General features: G+C 42.6%; 1 protein-coding gene across 1 annotated transcript in view; it reads left to right on the forward strand.

Moving 5' to 3' along the window:
* The window catches only part of sik2b (salt-inducible kinase 2b), a gene marked incomplete at its 5' end in the record, with an annotated part of 160,847 nt that overhangs the window by 8,411 nt on the left and 138,105 nt on the right, over positions 1–14,331 (forward strand). Inside the window, one exon of the mRNA XM_080732055.1 lies at positions 9,916–10,032. Coding sequence (XP_080588181.1) covers positions 9,916–10,032 — 117 coding nt within the window. The remainder of the gene's footprint in view (positions 1–9,915; positions 10,033–14,331) is intronic.

Genomic DNA, 14,331 nt, shown 5'->3' on the forward strand with positions numbered 1-14,331 from the left:
CCTAACCTCAGTAAAACCAAGCCCAAACCTAACCCTAACCTCAGTAAAACTATGCCTAAACCTAACCTTAACCAAATTAGATAGATAGATAGATAGATAGATAGATACCTTTATTATCCCACGGGGGAAATTCAGTTGCCCAGAGGCAGCACAGCAGTTTAAGGTTACAATTTACAGAGAAGTAAGAAAAAGAAAAATAGTACTGTAGTGTACAGTCCAAGAGCAAGCACAAAAAAGAAGAATATAAACATAAAGTGTCAAAATGCTATTGCAAAAAGAAAAGAAAAAGGAAGAATATATAGATAAAGTGACCACGAAACATTCAACGCACATAAGTGACACGTCTCACACACACACACACACACAAAAAAGCTATACTCAAAGCACAACTTAACAGACAGTGCCAAACCAAAAAGTGCACATAACAGTCAATGCTAGTCAATGCAACACTTTAGGACTAATGACATGTAGGAGTAATGAGATGTAGGACTTATGGGCAGTCCCCCTTACGGGGTCCACTTGGTGGGGGTCCTTGAAAATGAAGAGGTTTTCGGGGCCGTTGGTCTTGTGGCCTGTATTTCCTTCCATGCAGTGTTGCATCATGTGAGAACAGGCCCTCCACCTCCTGAAGGCGTGTATGCATTGTGCTAACAGTCCAGACTTTAGGTGTAAGCCAATCTCCTCCTGGCAATCTGCTTGGAGGAGATAACAAAACCAGTCTGATCGCATAGGGGGTTAAAAACCCATTTAGGCCTAGAATTATTGAATGCTTTAACCAGTGAAAAATAGCAGATATACAAGCTCACAGCGCGGCACCGAGTGCCGCGCTGCGAGCTTGTAGATCTGCTATTTTTGAAAAAGTCGTGAAAATGTGTGCAAATCTTTGAATATATGTATTTTCAAAGCCAACGTTTGTAACTCAAATTTTGCTCCTGGGTGGTCCCTGGAACTAGATATTTTGAAATGGGGGTCCGTGGCCAAATAAATATCATTTTGGGGGTCCTTCACATGAAAAGGTTTGAGCACCACTGACATAGTAGTCTCTCAAGAACAGACTAACTGAGCTCCAGTTAAGTGAAAAGGACCTTTTCTTTGACGATGGCTGGCCAGATTGCTGACGTAGAAACATAGTTTTTTTTCCAAAAATCTTAGAGGGATTCAAAAGACACTTATAGAATCGGGTCAAAATTCTAATTTTCACGATTTCTCAAAAATAGCAGATCTACAAGCTCGCAGCGCGGCACTCGGTGCCGCGCTGTGAGCTTGTATATCTGCTATTTTTCAATAGTTAAAGCATAAAATATTGCGTCATAATGTGTTCAGGCCTAAATGGGTTAAGAGTACAGCTCATACTTTTGTGTGTGTTATCGTGGCTCTGTTGACTTGTGCCTCGGCAGATATAGGCCGTTTAGTTTACCACTCACACACACACATCAGCTTGGGGACGTGCAGAGAAATGTTAGAGAGGCATGGGCTGGAATTTCTAAAAGGGCACTTTTGGTGAAAACATTGAAAATAGCAGACATTCCAAGGTCACAACCAGGCCTGGAATTTCGTCATTTTAGGGGCAAGGCCATTTGGCCTTTGGTGTTTGTCCATTTGTTGAGGGCAAAAGGCCCAAATGCCAGGGCAGGAAGGCCATCAAATAAAACACGATTTTAGTCTTTGATTTTAGAATTTGTTGAATTTAAGGTTTAAGGCTCATTCCCACCGGCAGCGATAACGATGACGATAGCCATAAAATATCACAGCGATAATTATGCCTTCACATTTATGTCCGATAAAGTTATCGGACATCAATGTGAAGAGGCGTCAATTAACAACAGCCGCTCGCTCAGTGCGCATCGCGAGCTGTTTGTCAGAGACCCAGTTCCATATCACTGTGATCTTAACCACATCGTTGTTGATCCTAACGATGTAGTTGTCGGCTATCGTTGTCTTTATCGGTGTTGGGTGGATGCTGCCGATCCACTTCAATTGAAAACCCACTTTTTTAAATCGTTATCGTCATCGTTATCGCTGCCGGTGGAAATGAGCCTTTAGGGATGATAAACTAATCTGCAGTGAAATAGTTAATGATGATATTTACAATCTGATCCATGCTCGGCCCTGCACCAATCAAAGTCACTGGATTGGTTTAAAGATGGGGACTCGGGGGGAGTTAAGATTTCAGAATCTCAACAAAGAAAACACTGGTGTCTTCATGACAAGAAAGAGACACTGATGTCTGCTGTCTACATATTGACAAGAAAGAGGGAGTGGTACAGTCAGCGTGGGCATTAAGGCCACTGGTTTGAGGGGCACAAGGCCAAACTGAGGGGCAACGGCGCGGCGGCCATGACCTTCATGGCCTCCATGAAATTCCTGCCCTGGTCACAACGCGTTGCCGCGTTGTGAGCTTGGAGGTCGGCTATTTTCGGTGCTTGATGCCACGCTGAACTAAGCATAATCAAATCAATACCGGAGATGTGACATAATGGCATGGATTTCTGCACAAAGAATGCAATTCTTTCAACATAAGATGCTGCGTTAAAGTTCAGGAGAGTTTGGACATGGCAATTCTCTTGAATGCTGCCTTCAGGTATGGCATGGAAAGAGGGGCATTTTGCATTTCTTTCACCATAGTAAAAACTGCATTCATGGTCTGGAGAGGGCACTTTTTACGGGGGGATAAAAGGGTAGGGGCTCGAGCCCCCTTTGACGTCTATTGTGTACAAGTGCCTGCATCAGCTGTTTCTCACCACTGCTACTTTTTCCGACCTCATTATTATTATTATTATGGCGTTATTATTACATAGGCAAACATGCCTTATTTAATTGTCTCGCCTCGCATGACCCTGTTACCATCTCTGTGCGCAGTACTGTACTGTCTGTGTGCGTCGGTTGGTTTGTGTGGACGTAGAGACGGGTGATTCCCATGATTAGGAAAATACAATGTCGCGGTACTGTGGATCTACTGTAATCCATCTAGGCCAAGGGGATTACTGACTGTCAAACCTTTTCCACATCAAGGACCCCCCCCCCCCCCCAACCCCTCCCCTCCCCAAATATACACTGGGCCAGTGATATAATTTAACCACTTAAACCAGGGGCCGCCAAATCAAACCCTCGCATCCCTACTCTGAGGAGAACTTTAGCCAACAATAGCAGATCTACAAGCTCTCAACGCCTCGCGTTGGGCAAATAATAGGTTTGGTAGGGGTAAAAAAAAAAGAGCAGACCAAGTACATAGTGAAAGGTCAAGTTAAATAAAAACACGAATCCAACGTAGACAGATGACAGTGCTGTCAAACAAGTCTATGAATCCATCTGTGAAATCGATGGAAAATCTGCATCACGCATTTATGCAATATGTAGAGGGGGTCCCTGCTTCATCTCTCTCAGCTAAGGGGTCCTTGGCCTGAAAATGTTGAAGACCCCTGACTTATGAACGTATTTTTGCTCACTATTTTGACACCATCCACTTATTTTGGATGAGAACAATTTGCCTTATTTTTGCAGAATGTTCGCCTGTCGCTCTGACATGCTCCTGAATTGCGATGCTGGGGTTCATGTGGTTAATAATTAGCCTAGTACGCAGCTTGCACACTATTAACCCATTTAAGCCTAGAATTATTGAATGCTTTAACCAGTGAAAAATAGCAGATATACAAGCTCACAGCGCGGCACCGAGTGCCGCGCTGCGAGCTTGTAGATCTGCTATTTTTGAAAAAGTCGTGAAAATGTGTGCAAATCTTTGAATGTATGTATTTTCAAAGTGAACGTTTGTAACTCAACATTTTCTTCTGGGGGTGGTCCCTGGAACTAAATATTTTGAGATGGGGGTCTGTGGCCAAATACATTTCATTTTGGGGGTCCTTCACATGAAAAGGTTTGAGAACCACTGACATAGTAGTCTCTCAAGAACAGACTAACTGAGCTCCAGTTAAGTGAAAAGGACCTTTTCTTTGACGATGGCCGGCCAGATTGCTGACAAAGAAACATTGGTTTTTCAAAAGATCTTAGAAGGATTCAAAAGACACTTATTGAATCGGGTCAAAATTCAAATTTTCACGATTTTTCAAAAATAGCAGATCTACAAGCTCGCAGCGTGGCACTCGGTGCCGCGCTGTGAGCTTGCATATCTGCTATTTCTCAATAGTTAAAGCATAAAATATTGATACACAAAATGTGTACCCGTTCTGAATGGGTTAATAAATCATTGTTTTTGTTTTTGATATGATTTAGCCCAGAGTTGCACAACTGCACGCTTGGCTGGCGGGATAACATTGTAGGGAAGAACACCTAATGAATATTCTATTGTTAATTACAACTAGATACTAGAGTGAAAGTGAATATGCCTAACAGGGATAAATATATATTTTTTAATTTTTATTATTCTTGGGGTGGATGCTTTGGAACCAAGCCAGGTTGGAGACGACGCCACATTGTAAACCACAGATTGATTCTAGTGAAGAACTTATAGACTGTAGATCAGTGGGGTCCCCATCAAGAAAAGGAATGGTTTCAATTTCACTATTAGCCGGTGAAATGATAGTGAAATTAAATGACTGTTCCTCTTTTTGATGGGGACCCCTGGGAAACCCTCTTAAGTGATAGTTAACTTCTACGGCTGCTAGAAGTTATTAAACCACTTAGACCCTCTATAACTCCCTCTGGGGTCCCCAGATGATTTGATTGTGCAACATGGTTTCCTCACAGAAATCAAACCAACACACAGTAGGCATATAAGTGTATACAGCGGGTATCTGCACATTTTAATACCTCTAAACAATTATAACTGACCATACCTGATCTATAAGCTCACAACGCCTTGAAACACTAGGCGCTGTGAGCTTGTAGATCCGCTATTTTCTCATCATTTTGACCAGGATCGACACCAAATCTCCTTGCCTCAAATTAGCTGATCGTGAGCTTGTAGCTTGTAGTAGCTGTTTTCGGCCAATATGCTCCCATTCCAGAATGGGGATGCGAGGGGGTTCAAGTGTTTAACCCAATGAGAATGTATTGGAGGGAGGGGGGGGGGGGGTTCCAGGGGGTCCCCAGCAAAATGATAATATAGCATCAAAATCATTTGAACCACTCTAAAGCCCTTTGCACACAGGCGCGTTTAACCGCACGGATAAAACGGACAATTTAATTTTTTGAAAAGAAAACAATGATTCTCTATGACCACATGCACACCGGCTCCGAATTAGCCGTGCGACGAGTGGCTGCCGCCATGCGTTTTTTTCTCGATCGAACCCAGTTCGATTTGTGCGTCTTGTCGCATGCGGTGAAAAACTCATCACTCCTTTTATGACTCCTTTTGGGATCCGCAGCGCCGATTCCGCACAGCATTGCACACCAAATCCAATGCGTTTTATTCATACAGCAAACGGAAGAAACGCAACTGTCCTGTGTGCAAAGGGCTTAACCCTACATGCACAGCACAACACATCGAACATTACACAAAATATTTTCAGATCGGGGTCCGCGGGCCAAATACATTATTCATTCTGGGGGTCCTTCACATGAAAATGTTTTCGCACCACTGACATGGAAACATGGGTTTCTTGCACACATTTTTCACAATTTTTCAAAAATAGCAGATCTACAAGGTCGCAGCGCGGCACTCGGTGCCGCGCTGTGAGCTTGTATATCTGCTATTTTTCAATAGTTAAAGCATTCATGGGGGCCCCCGCAGTGAATCCTTGTACCCAGGGCCCAGAATTTGGTGTGACGCCCCTGCTCTCTCTCTCTCTCTCTACTTGTTTACTCGTCCCGGGTTTGGCTCGCAGACGTTTGGAACACTTCAAGTCCTACTGATGAAATGTTGTTTATGAGACAGCCAGCCGGAGACGATGGCCGTGGCTATTGCTTGTTACTAACCGGACACCATTAATCACGGCCCGCGAGGGTTGAAGGTGTATGTGCGGCTTGTGCGCACGTGTGCATAAGCAGCCAACCAACCCTCGCATGTGCATAGCTATATAGTGGTTCTCAATGTGCAACAGTGTTTTCTCTGTGAGCTAGGGGCGGCATAGCTCAGGGGTAGAGAAACTGGTATTAGAGCACGAAGGGTATAAATCCCGAAGGGTTCCCAGTTCGAATCCGGGCTCCCCCTAAGTTAATGTCGAAGGGTCCTTGGGCAAGACTCTGAACCCCTAATTGCCTCCGGTGAGTAGGTTGGTGCCTTGCATGGCTTCCTCCGCCACCGGTGTATGAATGTGTGTGTGAATGGGTGAATGTAATGCACAATCTATGTAAAGCGCTTTGGATTAAAAGCGCTATATAAATGCACCATTTACCATTTACCATTTATTTCTCACTCAGCAGTAAACAAAGCAACATTCAGTATATAGGGCTGTCACGATTATGACATTTTACATGACGATTAATTTTCACTGAAATAATTGCGATTAACGATTTAATTGTGTTTTTGTCATTGACAATTACATTTCTGTTTGGCTTTTAGGCTTTGAAGTTGCACATGGCAGATATGACACACAAAGAAATTACTGACATAATTTGACAACTTTATACTAGTTAAAAAAGAACATTGATAGTGGAAATAGCCGATCTACAAGCTCACAAGTGAGCTTGTAGATCTGCTATTTCCACTATTTTTGAGTTTTTTTGGAGCTGTGTGGAACACAAGCTCCCTATACGTGGCCGTGTGTGTGTGTGTGTCCGTCCGTGTCTGTCTGTCTGTCTGTCTGTCTGTCTGTCTGTCTGTCTGTCTGTATGTAGCCTCAAAGTTTGGCACGCTACTCCTCCCACAGTTTTTGCACCACACACTCGCGCCATATGTCAAATCGACCGGCTTACTCAGGAATCGTCTGCTAGTAACTTGCTAAGAGAAAGGTTCTATAGTTTAATTGATATTAATTTATTAGTGAATAAATTTTCCCCATTGACTTATAATGGGAATTGCAAAAACTCACATTCAAGTATTTTTCTCTCGTAAACCATAGGAGCTACAGTTTCAAACCTCGGAGAGGAGATTCATAATGATTTTAAGAATGAATCCAAAAAAAATTACATCACTCGGCCTCATGGTGGCGCTATAACGGCCCACTTTGCGTTTTGCCCCGTAACTCTTGAACCGTAGATCGGAAAATTAAAATTCTTTTTTCCCTGGATTCCTTGGGTCAAGACGCATCTCCCCATATAGGCCACGCCCATTTGCGCCAGGATAGATTTTCCGCCATCTTGAATTTTCTCCAAAACACACTTTTTGCACCTTTTCCTACATATTTTCTTCAAATGTCACAAAAATCGGTACACATGATCCTGGGTGACCAGAGAGGTGCCACACACACACACACACACACACACACACACACACACACACACAGCTCCACTTCGAACAGAGGTTCGATTTTTGGAGCTGTGTGAAGCACAGGCTCCCTATACGTGGCCGTGTGGGTCTGTCTGTGTGTCTGTGTGTCTGTCTGTGTGTCTGTATGTAGCCTGAACTTCCTAAACTTCGGCACGCTACTAGTCCCACAGTTTTGCCACCACACACTCGCGCCATATGTCAAATCGACCGGCTTACTCGGGAATGGTGGGCTAGTAACTTGCTAAGAGAAAGGTTCAATAGTTTAATTGATATTAATTTATTAGTGAATTAATTTTCCCCATTGACTTATAATGGGAATCGCAAAAACTCACATTCAATTATTTGTCTCTCGCAAACCATAGGGGCTAGAGTTTCAAGACTTGGAGAGGAGGTTCATAATGATTTCAAGGATTAAATAAAAAATAATTGTGTCATTTGGCCGCATGGTGGCGCCATAACAGCCCAGTTTACGTTTTGGCCTATAACTGTTGAACCGTAGGTCGGAAAATTAAAAATATTTTTTCCCTGGATTCCTTGGGTCATGACGCATCTCCCCATATAGGCCACGCCCATTTGCGCCATGATAGATTTTCCGCCATCTTGAATTTTCTCCAAAACACACTTTTTGCTCCTTTTCCTACATATTTTCTTCAAATGTCACAAAAATCGGTACACATGATCCACACACACACACACACACACACACACACACACACACACACACACACACACACACACACACACACACACACACACACACACACACACACACACACACACAGCTCCACTTCACACGGGTGTGATTTTTAATATATGAACATTTTTCAACATGAAACGATTATGGCGATTATGAAAAATAATCACGATTATGTCAAATAATCGCGATTAGACGATTATGTAATAATTGTGACAGCCCTATCAGTATATTAAGTTTATACATGATATTTACCATCTGCACATTTCTAAAGTGACAATCTAAGACCTAATAACCTCTTAAAAATAAAATAAACAATGTAAGCATTACTACTGTATGTCAAAGGTAACCAACAAACGGTACTGTAACAAATGGCCAAATTGTCAAATATTACCTAAGAAAGAAAATAGCAGATCTACATGCTGTACTCTAGATCAGCTATTTACATCTGTGGAACTGACCGAGTTAAACATAATGTAATGCCCCTCAACTGCTTCAATACCAATTGCTTGTTAGTGTGGGGGGTCCCCAGTTCACATGTATTTTGGGGGTCAAGGAGACGAGGGCTGAAAAATGTGAGAACCACTGATATACAGTAGCCTATCTTTTCTTCAGATGCTGTGTGTGTGTGTGTGTGTGTGTGTGTGTGTGTGTGTGTGTGTGTGTGTGTGTGTGTGTGTGTGTGTGTGTGTGTGTGTGTGTGTGTGTGTGTGTGTGTGTGTGTGTGTGTGTGTGTGTGTGTGTGTGTGTGTGTGTGTGTGTGTGTGTGTGTGTGTCTTTGCACATAATGCGTGCTGTGGCCCTGTGCCCATGCATGCATGCAGGCACGTACATCACTTGATGTGATTTCCATGTGTGTGGATAAACTTGGTGGCGTGTCACCTTGGAGTGTGTGTCTGTGTGTGTGTGTGTGTGTGTGTGTGCGCTTGTGAAGCGAGGCATGTGTTTGTCTTCGCTGTACCCTCACTCAATGCTTAATGACTCTAACCTTAAAGTTGTTTACCAGGACCCATAAACGGACATATAAGCAGCAGTCTGCGCTGTGTCTCATATGCTGCACTATAATCTGAACGTGGACGACCACACACACACACACACACACACACACACACACACACACACACACACACACACACGCACACACACGCTACGTTGGTGTTTTTCCAGAATATTATCTCAGTGCAGCACTGTGCTAACATGGTGGTTAAGTTAAGCCAAATTAGCAGCAAAGTCAAATGGCTTTGTTTACTGTCCCCTCAGGGAGGATAGTCATCTTCACAGGCTGTTCCAACAGAAAAACACACACATATATCAGTAGCACAGAACAGAACAGAACACCATAGCCCAGAACAACACAACACCAAGACAAAGCATGAATTCCCCAGTATACACTAAAAACATTGTATCAGTGAGGCAGTTTGTTTAATGCCGCAATGCATTTACTGTAGCACGACCATACATGTAATTTAGATAATTGTTTAGGTTTTTTGATTTCATAAGGTTTTTACTGATAGATATCCCTGCGTTTCTTAGATGACTATTTCTATGCATTTGATGCTGATATATTGCATAATGTACAGTAAGTCTCTCTGGATTAAGAGTGTACGCTAAATTTCTTATTTGTAAATTGCAATGGCTGAAGGGACTAACTCCCACTAAAACAGACCTTTTACCATTTCAAAGTTCTGTGTCTTGGTCCAGATGGCATGAGACTGAAGTGACAACGTAGGGGATGAATGAATGATCAGTGTCATTTGCTGTGTGCTGAATGTGTGATGGCCTTATTATTCATGTCGGTTGTTGTTTCTCACCATCACCGGCCACAGCGACACTTAATGAGGACGAACGGTCACATGCAGTAGATTACAGAACTCATTACTGTCTTCCCGTCGTGCAGGTGGCCATTAAGATCATCGACAAGACCCAGCTGGACGCTGTCAACCTGGAGAAGATCTACCGAGAGGTCCAGATCATGAAGATGCTGGACCATCCGCACATCATTAAGCTCTACCAGGTGAGCCACTGGCCTTATCTCTCATACCTTATTTAAGAGATCATCCTTTATAGTCAGGAAAGATTTGCAGAATACCTGTCAAATCTGGGAATAAATTCCTTACCAAACAATTTCTTTACCAATGTGTTCGTAAAGGTGTCTAGTAACATATCTAACAAAGATTGAAATTCAACATCCCTAGCAAAATGTTTGACAGCTAGGGTAATTCTGGGTCTCATTCACTTAGCATTTGTTTTGCACGAAAAACATTCATTGGGCCAAAATCAGATGCATTTTTGGCCCAAGGAATGTTTTTCCTGCAAAACAAATGCTTGCAAGTGATTCAGAATAATTAAAAACACCTAGTTAGACCCCTAACATGCTACTTAAAGCATATTTTTGGGAGTGATTTTTTCCCCTTATAGTACAGTGTATAGTAAGTGAATGAGAATTACCCTAGCTGTCAAATATTTTGCTAGGGATGTTGAATTTCAATCTTTGTTAGATATGTTACTAGACACCTTTACGAACACATTGGTGAAGAAATTGTTTGGTAAGGAATTTATTCCCAGGGTTTTATTAAAATTCCCTGACTATTAGGGATGCTCTCTTGTCCAAAACACCATCCTTTAGATGTAGAGCTGCAACTGTCCATTATCCTCTCTTTGCAGTTATTCCGTTGATTACTGATTATTCTGTCCATTACCTTTTATATCATTATTTGTATATATCAATGGATTGACACAAAAATTAAACAGACCAGTTTACTATCAGAACCAGCGCAGCTTGTCTGTGTACGGGTAACGCCTGAGGTGTGCGTTACCCGTAATTCTATTATGAATTTTCTTTTTTTATATCATCGATTAAATGGATTAGTTGTATTAACTGTTGCACCCATACTTGTGTTGGGAAGACGTCTCCAGTGGGACAGAGGTGAATGACCCGTCTCTGTCGGGGCTCCCATAAGCATCACCTCTGTGTGATTGATTGTAGCCGTGGCTTTGTTTGTGCTTCTGGCCCGCTGTTTATCTGTGTGTCGCCACTTGTGTGGTAATACGTTTAGTTTACAGAGTGTTGTTGTGACATCACGGCTGCTTTTTGCTGCTCGGCAGTCGTGGCCAGGGGCGTCACAAGGGGGGTAGGAAAGTGGGACTGAGTTACCAGGGTCCAAGGTGGAGGGGCCCTAGTAACTTTAGCTATTGAAAAATAGCAGATATACAAGCTCACAGCGCGGCACCGAGTGCCGCGCTGCGAGTTTGTAGATCTGCTATTTTTGAAAAGTCGTGAAAATGTGTGCAAATCTTTGAATATGTATTTTTTTAAGCGGACATTTGTAACTCAAATTTTGCTTCCGGGGGGGGGGGGGGGGGTCCCTGGAACTAAATATTTTGAGATGGGGGTCCGTGGCCAAATTCATATCATTTTGGGGGTCCTTCACATGAAAAAGTTTGAGCATCACTGACATGGGTTTCTTTCACACTTTTTCACAATTTTTCAAAAATAGCAGATCTACAAGCTTGCAGCGCGGCACTCGGTGCCGCGCTGTAAGCTTGTATATCTGCTATTTTTCAATAGTTAACATTCATGGGGGGCCCGCAGTAAATCCTTGTACCCAGGGCCCAGAATTTGGTGTGACGCCCCTGGTCGTGGCTGCTTGCAGCTGTGTGACACGACGGCAGCGATCGCACAAAACCAACCGCGTTTGTTGCATTGTCGCATTAAAGTGGTTCCCAAACCCGGATTATTTGGAGTCCCCTGATGATTGGCTTTGAATGTGCGACATTGTTTTCTCACTCGACAGTAAACAAACCCAACATACGGTATAAGCGTATACATAGGCTTCTGCACATTTCTAAAGTGACAATTTAACTTGACTTTTAAGATCTTTTAGTACCAAATTGGCAACAGTATGTAACAAATAGGCAATCATTGTGGAAAAAAGACGATCAACAAGCTCATAGCGCCTCGCGTGAGCTTGTGGTTTGTCTATTTTCACGATATTTATCTGTTGAATCGAGTAGAACTAAATGTAATGCCTGCAATTCCAAGTGCTTGTTAGGGTTGGGGGTCCCCTGTTTAAATGTGATAAAGTTTGGGACCCTTGCATTAAAGGGCAAATAATTGTAACAATGTGGCGTACTCCATAAACCCGCCTACCAGTGACATCATCGATGGGGAACCCAAGCTAATTGAAAGCGCAGGCTTTCTATTCCTGGAAAGTTAGCATGCTATAATAGAAGCCATTGTTCTTGCGTTAATAAAAAAAAAGCGTCCACAGACTTTCTATAGACATTGAGTACTTGAGTTTCGATATGATAGTTTGAAAATGGACAAAGTCGTCCTTTAAAAGAAGCTGTTAAACTTATTTTGTGAGTGCACTCTTAAAGGTGCAAATCTTTATTTTGTTTTTCTATGAATACAGCTGTGCCTTGAGATTTTTTTTTCTTTTATTTTTTTACTCGAGCACAACATTATTGAAAACCACTGTTCAAAGGCATGCTCAACTCACAAAACTTTGATTAATGGCAGGTGCAGTTTCTGAAACATAAATAATACAAGGAATCATACAAGGAATCATCATGGTGGTTTGTTGTTTTCACCAAAGGACACCAAAGGGCGAGTTAAAGTTATACCATGTAACTTTTTTTATAAAACAAATCTTAAAATTGTCCTAACTGTTAAATCGCTAAAGTTTTAGAACACCCACTCCGTTATTTTCAGCTTCTGAAGCCTTCTCTTTATATGTTTTCTTCTTAGCAGTGACAGGGGCGGGATTTCCCGGAAAACGTAATGACGTAATCTGCATCATCTGTATACGTTGTGTATACGTTGGCCAATCACATCTTCAGGAAGTAGCTTCCCTCAGCAACCAGTGTTTACGATGGTGAAGGATTCTTAACCTCTTATTCCCCAAATCCTGCTCAGAAAATTACGTTCTACCACTCCATGGATTCGTATCGGTTGTGGTGGTTTGCGCCGCCGCTCCGGTGGTCCGCGGCGGTGGTCCGCGGCGACTCCGGGCGAAAAACGGGCGAAAAACGGACGAAAAAAGCAATACCGCGACTGACCACTAGTTTAGCAACTTACACAGTATAGCTTTAAATAAATCTTAAGGCACACCTGTATCTATGGCTAAATAAATAAAAAAATGTGCGGGAGGTGTAAAACAAAACATAAAATAAGATTTTCAATATTGAACTATGTCATTAATATACCTTAGAGGAGTTGTGTGGAAAAATTGCCTAGAACTGGAGGGTTGATTTGGGGGTTTGTATTGTAAAGTACAATGTGTGATGTCATCAAGTTGTGATTTGCAATACAAACCCCAACATCAATCCTCCAGTTCTAGGCAACACAGAAGAGGGGGAACTTTTTTTTTATTTCCACACAACTCCTCCAAGGTATATTAATGACCTAGTTCAATATTGAAAATGGGTGATCTTCCCCTTTAACAATGCCAAAACAGGGATGCCAGGTCGAGAGCTTGCATATCTGCTACTTTTGGCGCCTTTGTGTGACGCTGCACTGTATGTATGATCAAGTAGTACGAAAAAAACACAAAGCTAGAATATGGAGATAAGAGGTTTGTGTCTGACAGCAACGATACATTGCAGTAGCTGTGTGTGTGTGTGGTCGTCACATTTGTCACAAAATCCCCAAGGCACACCCGGTGCTTGTCTCACGGTCTACCAGTGTGCCTCAAGTCTCGACACAGCATTTTCAGAAGAGAACACCGGCCAGCTGTGTGCTGTCACTCTAATTAGTGAACCGGTGTCTACATAGGCTGCCTATTTCCTAAGTGACGACATTATCGCGGATATCATCACCTTAGTGTCCAGCGTTGCGGCGGTGAAGTATCCTTGTCCAAAAGCCGCGGTGTCAGCAGTAGCTGACAAGCAGTCAGCTACTGTGTCAGCAGCAGTGGCTGACATAGTCGTTACCACCTCGCACCAGATCGTCTGCCACTAAAACAGTCGTCATTTCAACCTGTTGCTGGGGGGAAATTAGTATTAGGCGAGGCAAGTTTATTTGTATAGCACATTTCAACAAAATTAAGTCTGGTCACTGAACTTAGCAATGCAGCGGAGCAGGATTTATCCAGCTTCCCCAGGCACCATGCCAGTGTGTCATGGGCCGTCAACATAACATTTCTTGGTCCCCATCCGAGTCATTTTAATGAGTATCTTCTGCCCATGTCAATTCCTGATCAGTTAATGAGTTAAAAAATAAATAATAATAATAATCAATGACTCCCATTTTTAATCATTAGTCCATGGACCACACTTTGAGACAAGTTGTTATCTCTAAGACCCCGATCTT

Source organism: Nannobrachium achirus (assembly GCF_963921795.1).
Source record: "Nannobrachium achirus genome assembly, chromosome: 8".
Taxonomy (NCBI): Eukaryota; Metazoa; Chordata; class Actinopteri; order Myctophiformes; family Myctophidae; genus Nannobrachium; species Nannobrachium achirus.